At 37.1% G+C, this 19881-nt stretch overlaps 1 protein-coding gene across 3 annotated transcripts in view; it reads right to left on the reverse strand.

The window, feature by feature from the left end:
- INO80 (INO80 complex ATPase subunit) overlaps nt 1-19881 on the reverse strand; it is a 129834-nt gene that overhangs the window by 57607 nt on the left and 52346 nt on the right. For all 3 annotated transcript variants that reach the window (XM_047736087.1, XM_047736086.1, XM_047736085.1), the window contains exons 15-24: nt 16097-16156; nt 15514-15656; nt 14280-14364; nt 13167-13284; nt 12117-12202; nt 9301-9468; nt 8947-9080; nt 7063-7130; nt 6271-6364; nt 5329-5500 (exon numbers count right to left, since the gene is read on the reverse strand). In XM_047736087.1, the coding sequence (XP_047592043.1) occupies nt 5329-5500; nt 6271-6364; nt 7063-7130; nt 8947-9080; nt 9301-9468; nt 12117-12202; nt 13167-13284; nt 14280-14364; nt 15514-15656; nt 16097-16156 (1128 nt within the window). The remainder of the gene's footprint in view (nt 1-5328; nt 5501-6270; nt 6365-7062; nt 7131-8946; nt 9081-9300; nt 9469-12116; nt 12203-13166; nt 13285-14279; nt 14365-15513; nt 15657-16096; nt 16157-19881) is intronic.

A 19881-nucleotide genomic window follows, 5' to 3' on the forward strand; every position in this document is an offset into this window, starting at 1 on the left:
ATGCAAAGAGCTAAGAACAACCAAGGCAATACTGAAGAAAGACGAAGCTTAGAAGATCTGTGCTACCAGTGATCAAAACGTATTATGAAGCTATATTTCAGACAGAGTGGTACTGGTTCAAGGATAGACAAACGGACCACTGGAACAGAAAAGAGCCCAGACACAGACCCATCCATATACAGCCACCTAGCTGTCAAAAGTGATGCTAAGCGCAGTAAGGACGGTCTTTTCAATAAACGGAGCTGCGTCAAATGGATATGGATATCTATATGCAAAAAAAAGGGGGGGCAATCCTTACTACAGACTAAAAAACCATCACAATTCCCTATAGATCAGAATATGAAAGGTAAATAAATAAAACTTATGGAGAAAAACATACAGAATTACCTTCATGACCTTTGTATATAGGCAAATATTTCTTCAAAGGGACACAAAAATGCTAACTGTTTAACAAAAGACACCAGTGAGAGTGCAAAAGTAAGTTGCAGAGTAGGAGATAATCTGCAATATGTAAGGACTACAAATCACTATGAAAACACAGACAGCCTCATAGAAAAATAAGCAAGATCTTGATTAAGAATTCATACAGGAGGTTATCCAAATGGCTAATAAGCATTAGGAGAGGTATTTAATATCATTATTCATAAGGGAAATGTAATTTAAAGCCACGACAAGATACTACCACAGAGAAAGACTGCTAAAATCAACAAATAATATAACATTCTGGTAAGGATGTGTAACAACTAGATCCTCTCATACGTTGCTAATGAGAGAGAAAACACTGATGCAATTGTTTGAGAAAACTGTTTGGTATTATCTATTAAAGATGACCATAAGCATACTCTATGATCCAGCAATTTGACCACTAGATCTACACCCTACACAGTATACAACAGTAATATTTGTAACAACAAAAACTAGAAATCACTCAAATATCTGCCCACAGTAACTACTGGGAAGGTAAGGCGGAGTGGAAAAGTGAATGGAAGTGGGTACAAGGGACTTCTGAAGTAGAGTTCCAATAGAGTTTGTGAAGTAACTCAGCCGTACGTCTACTTATGATTTGTGCACTTTCCCACATGCATGAGTAACTCTAGAAGGACAGCCAAGGCAACAAAAGAGAAGATATAAAAAGTTTAATATGATGGGGCACCTGGGTGGCTCAGTGGGTTAAAGCCTCTGCCTTCAGCTCAGGTCATGATCCCAGGGTCCTGGGATCGAGCCCCACATTGGGCTCTCTGCTCAGTGGGAAGCCTGCTTCCCTTCCACTCTCTCTGCCTGCCTTTCTGCCTACTTGTGATCTCTGTCTGTCAAATAAATAAATAAAACCTTAAAAAAAAGGTTAATATGCTATACTTATTACTTCTGTCTCTCTAATCTACTTGGCTTATTATCTCCTAAAGCAAAGGAAATGCTCAACTTTTCAGAATCAAGTTAGCTGCTTCTTAGAATCAAATAGAGTTCAAACAGCTGCTAATTAATTTTGTTAGAAACAAAAATTTTTGTAACTTCCCTAATAACTTTGTTAGGGTACTGGCTATCATTCCTGAATTTTCTTCCTATCCCCACAAACTTTAAAGATGGACTCCACATTTATGTCAGTGCTCTTCTAATCTTTTAAGACTTTTCTCATCCTTCGTAAGTTTGTAATTCATCATTTGCATTACAGTAAATATCTCAAATTATACTGTCAGGACATTTACTAAAAATAGTTAAGTATAGTTAGTTATAAGTTTATTTCCTGTGAAAATAAAAAAACTGATTCCACAGTAGTAGGATCTATATTTAAACAAAGTGGTCTTCCAAAGGATTAGTAAATTACATCAACAATGCCAGAAGTATATTTTTAGACCTCAAAACAGCAAATAAGTCATATCAGGAATGACAGGCACAGAGCACACATGATGAATTTACCCCACACCTACGAGCCCAAGACCTTATATTTAAAACCAGCTGAAAAACTTAAAACAACAGTACAACAGATAATTATTACATTTAAGTCTTAGCACTGTTAACTAATATTTAATGTTATCTTTTTAAAAAAGACTAATTTTTGTCAACCCCCTTTTTTTTAAATGAAAAACTGGCAGGATCCGAGTAGACCATAAAGTTTCAAAGTGTGGTTTTGATGTGTGTATGTTTGTGAAAGTATCGTTCATCTTAAGTTTTAACTTTTATACTCCTAACTAATGAATTGTGGAAATCTGTTCTAAAGGATTAGGTGTCCAAAATTTCATTCTCTACTCTTCTTTGTATAACAGACAAAACTGATGTTCTCTGGATAAATTAGGTAAATCCTTCTTGAATAGGAAAAACTCAGTTCAGAGAAACCAGTGTGAGAACCAGGACAGTAGTGGTGACAGGCACATTCTAAGAAAGCCATTCTCCGGGGGACAGTTCCCAAAATAAACTACTTTGCTCATGTTTGGATCAGCTGGGTTCTTTCAAAATTAATTATCTTTATTTATACAATCTTTGAAAACCAAGGATATAACAGGTAGATATCAGACTACACTAAGATAGAGATGGACCTTGACTACTAACTGCAAGTCAGGGTAAGTACACAGTGAAACGTGCATTCAGCTCTCTGAACAACTGAAAGTGAGACTCTTCAGTTCCAAACGTTTTGTTCTTTTCTTACTATTAAGAACAATGATCCAGAATCTTCTACATGGTGACTCTCTCTATCTAGTTCTCTAGCTACTCTAATATTATGAGGCCGTATAATGCTGCATTTTTAAAATTGTGATTAGTCAGGGTCATGAAATCATTTTTTTTTTAAAGATTTTATTTATTTATTTGACAGAGAGATCACAAGCAGGCAGAGAGGCAGGCAGAGAGAGAGGAGGAGGCAGGCTCCCCACTGAGCAGAGAGCCCGACGCGGGGCTCGATCCCAGGACTCCGAGATCATGACCTGAGCCGAAGGCAGCGGCTTAACCCACTGAGCCACCCAGGCGCCCCATGAAATCATTTTTTAGTAGGTTCCATCTAACATTAAGAAAAAAAGGAAAAGAAAAAAACCAGAGTGCACTGTACATGAAGCTTAAGTATTGTTTTGTGAGTATTGCTATAAAAAATTATGTATATGTATGTAGTATTCTGTGTATCTACACACATTAGTCGGTGATAGAAATATTCTTAATATTCTTGAGTTATGGTCATACCTCAAAAGCCAGAGCTATAGTGGTCTTTATTATATTTTTATTAAATGTTACACATGGAGTCTCAAAAAATTATTCTTTATTCAGAAGTTAGGTGAATCTTTAAGACTAGATACCATGCAAAGACCACTCCGCTTAGCTGAAAGCAACAATTTCTTGTAACAGATCAACAAACTCTGGCAAAATACACTGCCTGGTTGATATTTTAATATATACATGTTGGAAATAAGGATGATGAGACCAAAAGCAGAGCAGTGTTTCTACACATAGAGAGCTAGCTTTCAGCTGCCTGCGACCTACTGGTTGTATACATGGTAAACCCCTACAACAGCAAATGTCCATTCACAACATGAAATAAAATTAAAGAGGAAATGAAAGTGAATCTAACTTCAATTAGAATAACTTCCCATAAGGCATAAAAGCCCACATCTGAATTTCTCAGGAAATTTGTTAGTCGATATAAGGACCTCACTGAACAGATACAATGAATACATTACTGTATTTTCAGAAAGCAAAAGAATATAAACATGGGAAGGTGGATCTTTGAGAGTTAAGTAAGATGTAGTGTCTACATAAGAAGGCAATAAATGCTTAGAAAATGTTGCTTCCTGTACCAAAAATAAAACTAGCAACAATTTATAACTATAGAAATATAAATTATCAAATGCAGGTGAACCAGTCTGTAGGAATTTAAACAACCCTTGACCAGCTACAGCAATATTTCACCAGTAGGAAGTCACCCTGCCACCACCGACCATATTATTACAACAGACTGAATTCTACTCTCCTTTCTGCATTACCAATCTTCTCTCCAGAGTCCAAAACGCACATGGAGCAATGCTTGAGAAACCAATTGGGAAAACAGAAGGAAGTCATACGGATTCTTCAGCAAACACGGGCAAATACCAGATCCAAACAAAGAACAGCTAGCATTCAACAGAAATTAACTCTAAGACTAATGACCCCATCAAATTTTCTAGAGGACATAAGGAAAATGCCCTGCCTTCTTAACTTTGAATTTAGGACTGTAATATATAAATACACAAATCTCTTTTCAAAACTCTCCAATGTTACCCATTTCATTCAGAATAAAATCCAAATCCTTGCAACTGATGATGTCCCTTATGATCTGGACCTACATCTATAACCTTACCTTCTGTCACTTTCTCACTCACCTACTCTACAATGGCCCGAACAATTACATGAAAAAGTGTTCAGCATCATTGTTTTTCATGGAAATGCAATTTAAAATCACAATGAGATAACATTACAAATGCAACAACATGGACTGACAATATCAGGTACAGGCAAGGATGATGAACAGCAGCAAACTTCTCACATTGCCAGTAGGAGGGTAAATTTCTAAAACCACTTTGGAAAAAGGCGTGGCAGTGGCCACTAAATCTAAACACACACACACCTGATGACACAGCAATCTCATTCCTAGATCTGAATCCCAGAGAAAGTAGTGTACATTTATCAAAAGACATGTACAAGAATATGCACTGTACTTTTATTTACAATAGCCCCCAATTGGAAGGAACCTAAATATCCACCAACAGCAGTATGGGTCACTAAATTGTGGTGTGTTTGGACAATGGACTATTTCATAGTATCACAAAAGAAATGTGCAATGTGGATGAATCTCACAGGCATAATACTGAGGGAAAGGAAGTGGACACAAAAGTGCACGTACGGGATAATTCCATTTACAAGAAGGTCAAAAACCGGCAAAAATAATCTATGGTGATAGAACAGTGGTTTTTGTTAGTTTATTCTGAAATGGAGGTATTAAATTGGAAGATGCATGAGGGAGACTTCTGGGTACTGGAAATGTTCTACACCTTAATCTAGGTATAATCTAGTAGTTAGGTGAGTGTACCTACATGGATAAATTCAAAGAGTTGTACATTTAAATTCTATGTACTTTACAGTAAAGTTATATATAAAACACATATTAAATATACACACATGCACAAACATGTACCACACACACACACACAACATCTATGAAATGACAAGTTATTAACTCAGCACACCACTCCCACTCCTCTAGGAACTTGTGGCTCCATGAATCCATCACTGACTTTATTACCCCTTTTACTGATGCAAAGAGAAGGGAAGTGAGAACTACCACAGAGCGCTGATGGTGAAGTAAGTGCTTACCTTTAACAAAGGGCAGCTGCAAAGGTTGGGAAAGGAGAGTGGAAAATTAACCCCAAGAAGGAAATCCTTGTTTCTCAGATATCTCTGCTGGCTCTCCCCTTCTGGCTCTCCCCAGGAGCGCAGCTGATGGAGCCTGTAGGAGGCTTTCAGAGACAGGAAAAGAGCTAACCATCTGAAACAGACCACAGCAGACATGCTTATTCAGTGCTCCATGGAGGTTTGAGGGTAGTTCAGAGCAGCAAGGAACCTTGTCTTTCATTCATGTGTTTCTTTTGTACATCTTGAGCATTTTAGAAACAGTTCCTCTCTACTTTCAGATGATGCCATTTCACACATTTCTTCTAAAAATTCCATCTTTGGCATGACTTGGTTTGTTACTATGAAAACTAAAATCCTCTGTAAAGCTCCACTCAATATTAAAGAATATTTAACTTTATCACAAAAATTCTATTATAAACATGTCCTCGTATTAGGGAGATAGCCTTTTCTAACAAGGTCACTATTTATTATTACATAAATACAAAATAACAACATAAGTGAAAATCATTATTCCCAGGGGAAAAAGAAAACAGAACTAAGTTTCCCAGAATACTTAAGGCAGGTTATGCTGCAATCGCTATCAAGTAAAGGACTCACTGGCCATTATCTGCCCTGCAGAAGCAACTATAACATAGAAGACTAACTAGAAATTAAGAAGACTTAAAGACCTTCTGGCAGCATTTGGGGGTTGAGTTGAAATAATTTTTATTTCAGGTACATAATGAAGCATCATGCAATTATTAAATGATTGAAAGAAAATTATCATCCCCTTATAAAAATTTTTACTCTTAACAAGAAAAAAATAAGAGGCTTGCTAAGATGATACAATATTAAGTATTTAATTTCACAGCTTAAACTGTTTATTCCCAACTGCTCTCTCATCAAATTAAGGAAACTTCTCACCTGGCCAAAAGTCCCTGAAGCATGAGGTTTGCCATTTCTGCTGGAGATACATCAATAAAGCGAAGGAAGGAGAAACAGCTTTCTTCATTAACACCTGGAATATCAAAGGACAAAGTTAAACCCAATAGCAAGTGAAGAGATAACAGTCAACTAAAGCTACTGAACTGCTGTCTTTTCATTTAAGAGTGAAAAGATATCTAAAGGTTTTGACCCAGCAATTATGGTGGAAGTCAGGGTGTCACATTTTTGTACTACAACCTCAAGTGGGAGAGGCAGACCTATGAGATACGGCATACATGGGCCAGAGTGCAGCTGGCTCATTAACTACCTTTGGGCTTTTTGGATCCTTGGCTAATCGCATTTCTCTTTTTATCATGACAGGAAAAAGAAAAGTGTAGAGTTAAAAGATTCTGAAACTTTGCCTTAATACCATGGACAATGCTCAAAGGTGAGCTGCTTCTTTCCCTTAGACTAAGGAGAAGGAACTAAGTCACATTAATGAAGGTCCTGCATTGTCTCTGTCAAGTTTCAAGGGTATAAGACACTCTTAAGAGGCAGGTATAAAATAAAATGGAAAGTCAATGTAATAATTTTTTATTGCTTCCTGTTATGGCCACAAATCATAGCACCTACAGACAAAGACAACTAATTTACTTAAAGATTATCAAGACTTTATAAATAAAGATCCAGCATGCAGGCAAAATCATTGCGAGTTGAAAATCATTCAGCAAAATGAAGAGCATTCTGATAAATCCCTGGCATACTTTCCTTCTCCAAAATCAAAACACCTACCTTTTCTGTGAAAGAGAGACTGCTGGATATAATCTGGTGCAAATGGAGAAAGAAGAACCCTTAACCACCTGTAAAATCAGTAAATAAAATAAAATAAATGCAAATATAAATATTGGGAAGTTAACTAGATTAGGGGTCCAAAACTAAATAGAATCTTTTAGATTTTAAATACTTTTAAGAGATCTGTTGCCATATTACCAGGCAGAAATCATGGCATAAATGTCAGACAGCACTAAGTAATTAATATAGATGTAAGAAAGTAATACAAGTTCAAAGTGGTCTCATTTCATTTCAGAGAATCACAATTCAAAGCTGTACGTTACCATGTACCATATGAAACAAACAGCACAACAGCTGTGGTCTGTTTCCCTCTGCCCATCTAGTTGAGTAATAGTCTGGAGCTATCACAGACAAAGAATCTTTTAAAAAAAATTTTATTTATTTACTTTATGAGACTGATGCGCTACCTACTGCACTAACAAGGCACCTTTATTTACTTTAGAGAAAGGGTGGGAACAGGGGTAGGGGGAGGGGGGAGGGAGAGAATCTCCAGCAGACTCCTAGCTGAGTGTAGAGCCTGAAGCGAGGTTCAATCCCATAACCCTGAGGATCATGACCTGAGATCACTTAATCGACTGAACCACCCAGGTGCCCCACATACAAATAATTCTCCTCCCTCAAAGACTTTATTTATTTATTTGACAGAGAGAGAGACAGCAAGAGAGGGAACAGAAGCAGGAGGAGTGGGGGAGGGAGAAGCAAGTCTCCCGCTGAGCAGGGAACCGGATGTGGGGCTTGATCCCAGGAATCAGAACCTGAGCCAATGGCAGATGCTCAACTAACTGAGTGACCTAGGCGCCCCCAAGACCAAGAATTCATTCATTCATCCATTCTTTTTCTTTCTTTCTTTCTCTCTTTTTCTTTCTTTCTTTGCCCCTCTCTCTTTCTTTCTCTTTCTCTCTCTCTCTTTCTTTATCCCTTTTCCTTTCTTTCTCTTTCTTTCTCTTTCTCTCTCTCTCTTATTTATTTATTCATTCATTCATTCATTCATTTATTGGACAGACAAGAGATCACAAGCAGGCAGAGAGGCAGGCGGTGGGCCGGGAAGGAGGGTCCCCCAGGAGCAGAGAGCCTGATGCAGGGCTCGATCCCAGAACCACAGAATCATGACCTGAGGTGAAGGCAGATGCTTAACCAACTGAGCCATCCAGATGCCCTTCAACTTCAGTTTCATTAGGCTAAATGTTGTTGATTATTTTGGTAATGCTGCTTATATTGTTTCTCTACAGAAGAACTTTCTAAATCCATGATTCTCAAATCTTGATGCGCACAAGAATTCTTTGGGAGCTCGTTAAAAAATTCAAAAGCCAGGGATATAGTCACTCCCAGGTGTAGAATGGACCTACACACATTTTCTGAATGGAATTGATCTCTAGCATATTACATTACAACCATTTCACCTTTAACCAAATCTGTCACTGCTGATTCCGGGAGGAGGTAAATTTGATTAATCTGAAATCCAATCAGCTCTCCCACAAGCGCTATTCCAAGTATAAAATAAGCTATTGCAAAACAATTTCAGTACTGGAGTAGAGACATATGGTGATCTCTCTTGATACAAGTACATATTTGCACTTATGAGCACATTCCTCAATCAGAAAAGCAACCAGAAGCGGCTAGAGCTATTAAGAGCCAATTAAACCCTTGATACCATACAGATTTCTATCACAACATCCCTCAATAAATAGGTGTCCACCCTATGCTTAAATACCTCATTGTTGGGGAACTCAAAGACTCTCCACTAAAACCCCAAAAGCATTAAGCCACAAAACCCCAAATTAGAAAAACACCCTTAGAGTAAACAGGTTATTAGTATGTGCTCACCTGTCTCGTGAATGGTTGAAGACCCTGATCTGTCCATGACGGTAGATAAACTTTGAAATCTGGTATGGCTTTAGGGAAATATGAAATGGAGACCAAGTTTCTTGTCGTTCAAATAACTCTGGGTGATTACAAACCTAAGAGGAAGGAAAATAAAAAGACACCACTGTCATGAGCAGACATCATTCTCAGAAAAATCACGGGAATCCCAAACCCTGAATGTTTACTTTTGTGAACATATACTTTCTCATTTCATCTTTTATTTTTAACAGCTTTTGTTTATCTGACCAAGGTTAGAGCCTTTTTCTTGAAATGGGTTAATGAGGCAACTCCAAGGCAGCTGACCTAAAATCTTACCTTCCTAAACTGCATGACCAGATTCATGAGGCTGCTGGTGGTGGTCTGTGCTTGCTGGGTAGAGCCCATAGAAGACTGTAATAAATCCTCAATGGAAATTTTGTTCTTTAGTGCCTGATATAGAAGCTTTTGTCGGCTGGTCAGTTGGCAATACATCAGAATCTCAATCTAAAAATCAGTAAGGACATTTATACTTTAAAAACAAGTTTCTAAGAGGATTCGGTATCAGCTTAAGAAACACATGCAAGCCAGATTATAACTGAACAGACAACAGACAGATCTTTAGAAACTCAGTATCTCTATAAACCTGGGATGTGGCTAATTATCCAGAAAAATATTCTTTTCTTGACACTCTTCTCTGTCACTTACTCTACATGCTGTCTCCATGAAATCTCTTCCATTTTCAATAGCACCAACTGCTATCCATTGCAGTGACTTTCAAAAATATTTTCCCTAATATTCCCAGCCCCATATTTTCAACTATCCACTATAATCGTACCACTCAAAGTCAGTGGGGGAAAAAAAATCTTTTCCATAATTTACTCAACTGATTAATAGCATTACCATTCATTCAGTTACCCAAAAAGAAATTTCAACCAGCTCTGATTTTTTTCTTTCTCATGCCCATGTTTTATCATTTCCCAAGTCCCTCAAATCCACCTGGAATTTAACCTCTAATAATCATCCTTTCTGACCACTCCCAGAATCTCACCATTCCTAATCTAGACTGCTATCTTGTGTGTGTGTGTACACAGGAGAGGGGGAGGTCTTCCTGCCTATAGTCTTTATTGGTTCTAAGAAACATTCCATAACAAATCTTATAAGGTGATTCCAACTGCTGAAGAACCTTCAATGTACATCACTGCCTACAGTAACACATTAAAAATTCTCCGGTAGGCAGAGAAGGGTTTCCATATTCTAATCAACCTTACTATCCCAGTCTCATCACCAGGACCTCCTATATACCCTAGCAACAATGCTCTGAGTAATGTTTGCTAATAAACACGTTGCATAGATGCTGCTCTACCTTTTTGTTCATTGCTCTTGTTGCCTAACACCTGCTTTCCTTACCATAGTTTCCTAGTAAATGCCAATTCATTATTCCAGCCCTAGCTCACATGTCATCTCTGCTTTGATGCCTTCTCTAACCTTCCCTAACAGAATTATTCCCTTATCTGTGTTCCCATTATACTTCACACAAACAATGTATCTCTTATGATACAATATTAGTTATATATTCAACTCCCTTTGAAATCAGAACGGAACCTGGACACTACATCTTTATATACCAGTGGCTAACAGGCAAAAAGAGTTTAATAAAGAAATATATTATTTAAAAATAGATTGGATGGGGCTCCTGGGTGGCTCAGTGGGTGAAAGCCTCTGCCTTTGACTCAGGTCATGATCCCAGGGTCCTGGGATCGAGCCCTGCATTGGGCTCTCTGCTCGGCAGGGAGCCTATTTCCTCCTCTCTCTCTCTGCCTGTCTCTCTGCCTACTTGTGATCTCTGTCTGCCAAATAAATAAATAAAATCTTTAAAAAAAATAGATTGGAAACAATACTGATGTTTAAGAAATCGTAAGGAAAATACTATGCACAGTGATTAAGAACCATACTACATCCTCTGATAACCTCCCTACTCATCACCAAATAACAGAAATTTTGACACTGCTATCATTTTTTAAGCCCTTTCTGATATTAAAGGATTCGTTGTTTTATAAAGTATTTTCCTTCTATCAGGTGTATCTGTGCAATACTGCTGTTTAGTTAAAATCAGCCAGTTTCACAAAATAGTAATCACGATTTCTTAAAAATAAATAAAACAAAGGTATAAAGGTACGCTTCACTTTAAAGGTATCTACCTCCACCACAATCTTTCAAAGAGAGTTACTAATTTCAAAATAATCTAACCTTTTGGCAGTGACAGAGGAGAACCACCTAATATTATCAAGAACCTTGGAAGATGCCTTTTAGGTAGAAGGAGAATTGTGAAAAACAGGTAGAATCTATGGAAGATGGGGGAAAAATTCTGAAGGACTTGGAACTGGCAGAGAAAGCAGAAGAAAGGAGAATATGGGGAGGAGTCACAGGAATAAGAAAAAAAAAAACAGAAGTCTGGTAAGGATTCAAAAAAAGATATCTATAAACCAAAAAAAATTGTTTTAATTTAAGATTTTATTTTTTTATTTTTATTTTTTAAAAAGATTTTATTTATTCATTTGACAGACAGAGATCATAAGCAGGCAGAGAGGCAGGCAGAGAGAGGAAGGGAAGCAGGTTCCCTGCTGAGCAGAGAGCCAGATTCGGGGCTCGATCCCAGGACCCTGAATCATGACCTGAGCCGAAGGCAGAGGCTTTAACCCACTGAGCCACCCAGGCACCCCTGGTTACGTATTTTTAAAAAAGACTAAATCCTTTAAAAAAAGACTAAATATTTTAGAGATACAGATGAAAATACTTGTAAATGAAATAAAAGACATCTGAGACTTCCTTCAGAATAATTTAGAGGGATGGGATGGAAATGACTCAACCACTACTGAAGCTGTACGGTGGTTTACAAGAGGGTTCATTATACTTTTTTCCCTACTTTTGTAATGCCTCAAATTAATGAAAAGTATAAGACAAAAAGAAGAAAAAACAGTACCTGCCTTGGTTGTTTGAGTCATTTTAAGTCTTCTTTGATCCATTCAAGTTAAATGGTTTTCTCTCAAACTAATCACCCTTCAAACTAAACCTTTAGCAGGGAATTTTTTTTGTCCTGGAATCCCAAGGTGGTGCCCATGAAGGCTTAAACTAATCAATTACTATTTCCTTACCTTGTCAGACAATTCATTTTCTACATCTTTCTTGATTCTCCTCAGCATAAATGGCTTCAAGATCATATGTAATCGAGAGAGTTGATCTGAAACGCCAGGAGCGCCCCCCCCCACAAATAATACATTATATTGACTTAACACAAACAAAATAAATATCATTATCATCTATCACTAAATTGTTCTTATACCTTTTGGCTTGATGAACCTCTGAAAGAAGACTAAAACTTAATCTTTTCCTCTAGTAGAAAACCAAGGAGTCTGAATTTTCACAGCACCCACCTAGTCTACGGGGCAAAAGCATTTTTCTGTCACTTACTCAGACCAACAAGGACCACTTAATTTTTATTAGAATTTACAAGAGTGTTTTAGGATCATTTTATCAATAACAGAGTTCTCATATAGGTAAATGGACGCTATCTGGGCCTCCCAGTGTTCCTCCAAAATCATTTTTTCTAAGTATGTCACCAAATTAACAAACTGTAGTATAAGAAATTAAGAATTTTCTAACAGTTGGTAGATGTAAGTTTGTATCAATGTAATAAACACCTCATAACACTCTTAAAAGAGATTATTCAACAAGGTCAAAAGTATTGGTAAATAAGGTTTAAAATATTCACAGTGGAACCAAATCCTAATATAGAAAGATAATAACAAAAATGATCCCTCTAATATTTCTGTTTTCATCACAGGATAAGGATAAAATTCTTAACTCATTCCATTAGGAATGAATGAAATAGGAATAAAATCCTCATATGAGTTTTTCAGAATCTACATGGAAAATGAGGATTCTATAAGCCAAAATGTGGTACTTTTTGAACTCTGCCCATTCTGCCTTGGTTAAATAGTAAACAGCAGTATCACCTGTATTAATCCTTTCGGCTTTTAAAAAAACAAAGCAAATAATTACTTTATAAGAGAACCCCTTCCCCCCGACAGCTTCAATCCTTCTATGAACACTGGGAGAAAAATTCTTTATATAGAAAAAAATATTCAATTACGTGTTGCCTACACTGATAGGTAGAAAGAAATAGAGTTCATAAAATCACTCACTCTCATCAATGGCGGATTTGTTTTCAGCGTGGCTCTCAATGTCCTTGGAAAACCATTCATTAAATTCCTCATGTGAATCAAATAATGTTGGCATAATGAAATGGAGCAGAGCCCAGAGCTAGAAATAGAAGATATGTGAAATAACTGTAGGATAACAAAATGACAGTGTGTGAGGATATGGTGAGGGTCTGGAGAGAATGAAAGTTGCAGGTGTGTACGTGTGTGTATCTAGGAACAGGTATAAGTTTTGGCAAATGGGCGAAAAAGAATGAGTGTATAAGCCCATGCCTCATCAACCAACTCTTATTTTCTAAGATGCTATAGCAAAATGAGATTATTTTTCAATTGATTTCCAACTAAAAGTCTAAAAGTACAAGTCTTGCTCATATTTTGCAATGTGATAGTTTTAAAGATCTTACATACTGAAAAAATCCATTTCACAACAGAATACAATCTGAAGTAGCATAACTTGCTAATTAATAATGACTCTTAATCGGAGGTTAATAAATTACGGCGTCTGGTACAAAGGCTGCTTTTGTACAAACTACTTTTATAAAGAAAGTTTTAGTGGGACATAGCTCCATCTGTTCCTTCATGTACTGTCTATGGCTGCTTTCACATTACACTGGCAAGGCTGAGCAGCTGCAATGGCAACTATACGGCCTGTAAAGTCTAAATTATTTACTATCTGGGAAAAAAAATTACTATCTGGCTCTTTACAGAAACTTTTCTGACCCTTGTTCTAGATGATCAATTATCTTTCTAAATAAGGAATTTAGCTCCTCTCAGTGCCAAAGAACATTCATTACCTTTTCGTTTTGTTATAAAAATATCTCTGCATTAGATGGGTAGCATTCCTAATGTGGCCACCAGTTATTCCATAAATACAAAGGAATACATTAATTATTTGCTTATGCCAGAGAATAAGAAAATAGGAATGATGCCCAAAAAACCCACTTAGGTCAATCTATGGTCAAATTCTTCCTTTTATGTGTGGATTATAATTTGTACAGAGAAGTAACGTTCCAGGTGAGCATGGGAAAGAATTCTATTCTGTGCTAGAACCATTCTATTTAATGCAGACATAAAACTGAAGGCTTTACTAATGCCTACCTCTGCCATGGTGTTCTGAATTGGGGTCCCAGTTAGCAAAAGCCGATTCCGACACTGGAACTGCAAGAGAATCTTCCAACGAACACTGTTCAGTAAAATGAATTACAAATTCCAAGTTAGCAGTAAATCTTTCTTCACCCTACTAAGACCCTGTATTTCTAAAAACGCTTTCCAAAAAAATTCCAAACACTCAGAATCAAGTACTCCACCGTGTACACATTGAAAAATATTACTCAACAAAGCCAAGGACAGAAAATGACCCCTGTATACTGAAAACATGGTATTAGGGTTTAGAAAAAATAGCCCTCAAATGGGCAGAGTACGATCTTTTCTGGCTTAACAAAGTGCTCTACTATCTTTGGTCAGTTTTGTTGACACCAGACTTTTAATTATAAGGTATTTATCAGCAGTAGAAAGCTTTACAATTATTAATCTCTGTGCTTCCAGTGTGAGTATAGAGAGATCAACGGAGAAAGAGAAAGGGTGTGAGAAGAAAATGCAAAATGAGTATGTTGCTCCCAGTAATAAATATGTCCTACTTCAAAAGAGTATAATATGAAGTAATATCTGTCGGAGGATAGAAAGTACCAACTTGTCAGTTAAAATGGATCTCTAGGAATGTCACATAGGCTCACCAAGAGTTAATAAAAATGCACCAACTGCGACATTTAATATCACTGAGCAACACTTTAAAGTCAGGAAATGACTTACTATTTCAGTTTGTTACTTTGAAGGTAATAGAGTATTTTAAACATGTAACTTCCAATGAAAAGATCTTGGGGCTCTAATAATCAATCAGGGACTAGCACAACCTGCACAGAACAGACAGAACCTACAATATATATAATCTAATATTCTACTTCCTACTAAGACCTCCTGTTCAAAATAATCCCTGAATCAACAGACAGACAAAATGTCTGTCTTCTCCCACAAAAATGTTCCTGGAAGAACAAAATCTACTAAGATGCAATAAATATTGAGTAGAGAAATAGAAGTTAAGAAGAACCCTTGTATTCTGAACATTAATATTTGTATTCCGTGTAAAATGCAAAAGGGAATTCTTGCCTTCTGGTCACAGACGTGGCCTATGCAAAAACTGTATCATGCCAAGTTCTGATCCTTCACGGACCCTTACTCCCCTCTTTTTCTATCATTAAGTATATCGTAAGTCTGTATCCTCTCTCTGTACATCTATACTGTCTCAGTCTAGTTTGGTTTCTACTAATCATGTTACCTGGAGCTACTCTTGAGCGCCTGGGCCTCGTCCAATACCATGTACTGCCACTTGACACGCTGGAAATACTTCACATCTTGCACCACCAGCTGGTAGCTGGTGATGACCACGTGGAAGGGGGCGTCCTGAGTGTAGAGCGTCTTCTGTAAATATAAGAAGGGAAGAATGAAAATAGATACCTAATTAACTCACAAGATAATGAGGAATGGATTTTATTTTCTAAGGCTAAGTTGTTTAACAAAGTCCTACTAAAGATGTGCTGCTTCTGCATGGTAGATGTGCACTGAATTAAACTGTAACTTTTTAAAGTACTCACCTTAATTACAGATCATGTTAAACACTGGTCTTCAACTTATTTAAGAGTTCTTACTCAATTCTGGACTTAAGTCCAGGTGATTGTCTATAAGTGAAAAGTGTCTATAAGGGAAAAGTGTTATAGAAGAAAAAAGTGCACTTGCCTAGTATCTAGAAACATATATAAGATTTTATGCACAAGAAGTTAGTCAAATGAAATGGAGAAATGATTACATATGTACGTGTATGTACATGGGTGCATGTGTATATGCAGTAAGCTGAAAGTTACCTGACTCCAGAATCTCCTGATAACTTTTCTATCATGAGGATTTCCCCAATATGGTAGCACCTGGAAAAAGGACCATTATGCAGATTATTTCCTACTTATAATCTTAAAAGTATCACCATAAATGTTATTCAGAATGATTTTATAAGAACCTAAAGAATGAATATACTGCCACTAGTACTCTTCTTGAGGACTGAATTAAAACACACATACAAAATATTCGTGAGAGGGCATCGGAAAACTACTGTTGCAGAAGAGAATTACAGAATCAAGATCCAGAAAGGAAAGTCCATCTAGAAAGTAAAGTCTGACACCTGGTACGTATCTTTCCTAATGATGCTGATCTTTTCCAAAAGTTCTAGTTGAGAAACTAAGAAATTTAAGAGGTGTTTTTTTAAAAGAGATGCAGGGCCTAGGAACAAAAACTGGAATTCAAGGAGAAAAGATTATCAGGTCCACCCACCTTCCTGGCCTTAAGATGGGAATCACAGGATACATACCCATGGGCAGTAAAGGTCAATTACACATAGATGTGCCTTAACAAGTACTGAATCCCAGCTTTGAATCATCTCAATTCCTGACAAGATTAAGGTGGGGACTTTGGATTATTAGTGCCCTCACCCCCAACCCGGCCCCACCAAATTACTAGAGGCCAAAACCAAAACAACAAAACAAATACCACCAACCCAGAACACATATAAATCCTCTCTGGAAGAAGAAAACAGACGCCCAAAATTATCTCTAGAATTTTTCCTATATAATGTCTGGTATACAATAAAAACACAAACAAAACCAACAAAAAAGTCCCCAGACATATGGAAAAACTAGACCCCATAACTGAAAACACAAAAAACAGATACAGGAAATAAACCCAGAGGAGACCCAGGCGATGAAAATATCAGAAACAGACTTTTTAAAAAGATGCTAATTGGTTCCTGGAATTAAAAGATAAGCTTGGGAAATTCAGTGGTGTTCTAGAAACTATAGAGTACCAAAGGGAGTTTTTTTAGATCTGAAAAATACAAAAACTAAAACTGAGAATTCAATCATGGGTGTAATGACAGATTAGATGCAGCATAGAGAAAATTAACAAAACAGATGATAGGTCAGAGGGAAATATTTAGGCTAAAGCATGGTGAAACAAAAGAAAGCAAAATTTGAAACTTTTTCTGTGACGTCTCTAGGTGTGGTTTTCTTTCAAGGTGCTTCTTAAGTCTACAGCTTGATGTTTTTTGTTGCTCTGAAAAATCTCAGTCACAGTGAAGTATAAATACACAGGAAGAAATGAAGATCAATGAAAATAGTGAATAGGTAATATGAATAAATTTAAATAAATTTAAAATGTATAGATAATAATAAAATGCTTTGTGGGGTTTAAAAGAGAAAATACATACAAAAACAACAGCATGTCTCTCTCAAATAAATCAAATCTCTAAAACAACAACAACAGCATGTGAGTCTACAGAAGAGGAATGTCGTTAAAATACATACAAAAGCCCCAGGCATGCGGGTAGCTCAGTTGGTTAAGAGTCCAACTCTGATTTCAGCACAAGTCATGATCTCAGGGTTGTGGAGCCTGCTTAGGATTCTCTGTCTCTCCCTCCACCCCATCCCACTCAAGGCTCTCTCACATTCTCTTTAAGAAAAAAAAAAGTATACTAAAGCCCTTGTACTGTCTGGAAAGCAGTAACAGTATTAATTTATGTTACTTTTTAAAAAGTCAAGGATGCATGTTTCCTTGACTCTTGGATATTCTCCTGGGTATCTACTAAAGAATAAAATGAATGTATAAGTAGCAAGCTAAGAAGGAATGAAAGAGTAGTAAAATCTAACCAATTCAAAGGACACCAGAAAGGAGAAAAGGAAAGTTATAGAAGTAGAAGGAAAGAAGTAGAAAGCAAACAGCAAGGCAGATTTAAATTCCATGTATCAACAACTACATTAAAAGTCAGCATAAATATAAACAAAAGGCAAGAAAAAACCTTAACTATAAACAGAATGGTTAAACATAAAAGAAAGAAAAAGATACCACATAAAAACCAAAGAAAGGGGGCGCCTGGGTGGCTCAGTGGGTTGGGCTGCTGCCTTCGGCTCAGGTCATGATCTCGGAGTCCTGGGATAGAGTCCCGCATCGGGCTCTCTGCTCAGCAGGGAGCCTGCTTCCTCCTGTCTCTCTGCCTGCCTCTCTGCCTGCCTCTCTGCCTGCTTGTGATCTCTCTCTGTCAAATAAATAAATAAAATCTTTAAAAAAAAAAAACAAAAAAACAAAAAAACAGAGAAAGCTCATCTATTTAATGCCAGAGATAACAGGCATGAGGCAAAAAGTCTTAACAAGAAGAATTTCATAATAATAAAAGGTTTGATTTATCAGGAAGATAAAAATAATTGTAAATTTGTATACAACTCACAGCCTGAAAATGTAAAGCAAATGGACAGAAGAAAACAGAAATGGGTCAGTCCTTAATTGCAGTAATTAAAAAAAATTTTTTACTTATTTATTTGAAAGAGAGACAAAGAGTACATTAGCAGGGAGAGGGACCAGCAAACTGAGATCATGAACCCAGCTGAAGTCAGATGTGTAACAGACTGAGCCATCCAGACATTCCTGCAGTAAATTTTAAAATACTTCTTTCAATTAGTATTCCGATAGGCAGACAAAAATACCAGTAAAGATACAGAAGAGCTGAAATACACCTGACCTAACCAACACATATACAACGCTACCCTCAACAACTGCATAATACCTACTCTCTGCAGATACAAGACATTTAGAAACACTGACCATATATATGGTGGACCATAAAAGAAAAGTTCAAAAAATTTCAAAGGATTAAAACCATAAAAAGCCTATTTTCCTATCACAGCAGATTTAAGCCATAACTTAGTAACAAGATACCTAGAAAATCTTCCTTTGTTTCAAAATTAAGAACCACATTTACTTACTTACTTATTTTAAATAGGCCCTACACCCAATATGGGGCTTGAACTCACAGCCTTGAGATCAAGAGTCATACAGTCTACTCACTGAGCCAGATAAGTACCTCAAGAACCACTTTTGTGTGTGTGTGAAGATTTTATTTATTTACCTGACAGAGTGTGCACTCACACTAGCAAGGGGAGCGGCAGGCAGAGGGAAAAGCAGGGAGCTGAGCAGGGAGCCTGATGTGGGGCTCGATCCCAGGATCCCAGGACCATGATCTGAGCCAACGGCAGATGTTTAACCGACTGAGCCACCCAGGCACCCCAAGAATCACTCATAAATAAGCCATGAATCAAACAGGAACTTGAAATAGAACCCAGAAATTATTTTGAATTAAAGAATAATGCAGGGCGCCTGGGTGGCTCAGTGGGTTAAAACCTCTGCCTTCAGCTCAGGTCATGATCCCAGGGTCCTGGGATCAAGCCCTGTGTCAGGCTCTCTGCACAGTGGGGAGCCTGCTTCCTCCTCTCTGCCTGCCTCTCTGCCTACTTGTGATCTGTCTGTCAAATAATGCAAGTGTGGCCCATCAAACCTTTGGATGGCTATAGTCATGCATAGAAAGCAATTAATACCCTTAAAAACACTTACTAGAAAAAGCTGAAAATCAATAATCTAAGCTCCATCCTGAGATGTTAGAGAAAGAAAAAGTGCACAAGAAAGTAGACAATAATAATAAAAGAACAGAAATGAATAAAATAGAAAACACACAAAATAGCCAATTTCAGGAATGAAAACGGAACATTAACTACAGAAAAAATAAAAACCAAATATATTACTCTTAGGGAAAAAGAGGAAGTCAGAGACATTG

The sequence above is a fragment of the Lutra lutra genome, chromosome 7 (genome assembly GCF_902655055.1).
Source record: "Lutra lutra chromosome 7, mLutLut1.2, whole genome shotgun sequence".
NCBI classification, from domain to species: Eukaryota; Metazoa; Chordata; class Mammalia; order Carnivora; family Mustelidae; genus Lutra; species Lutra lutra.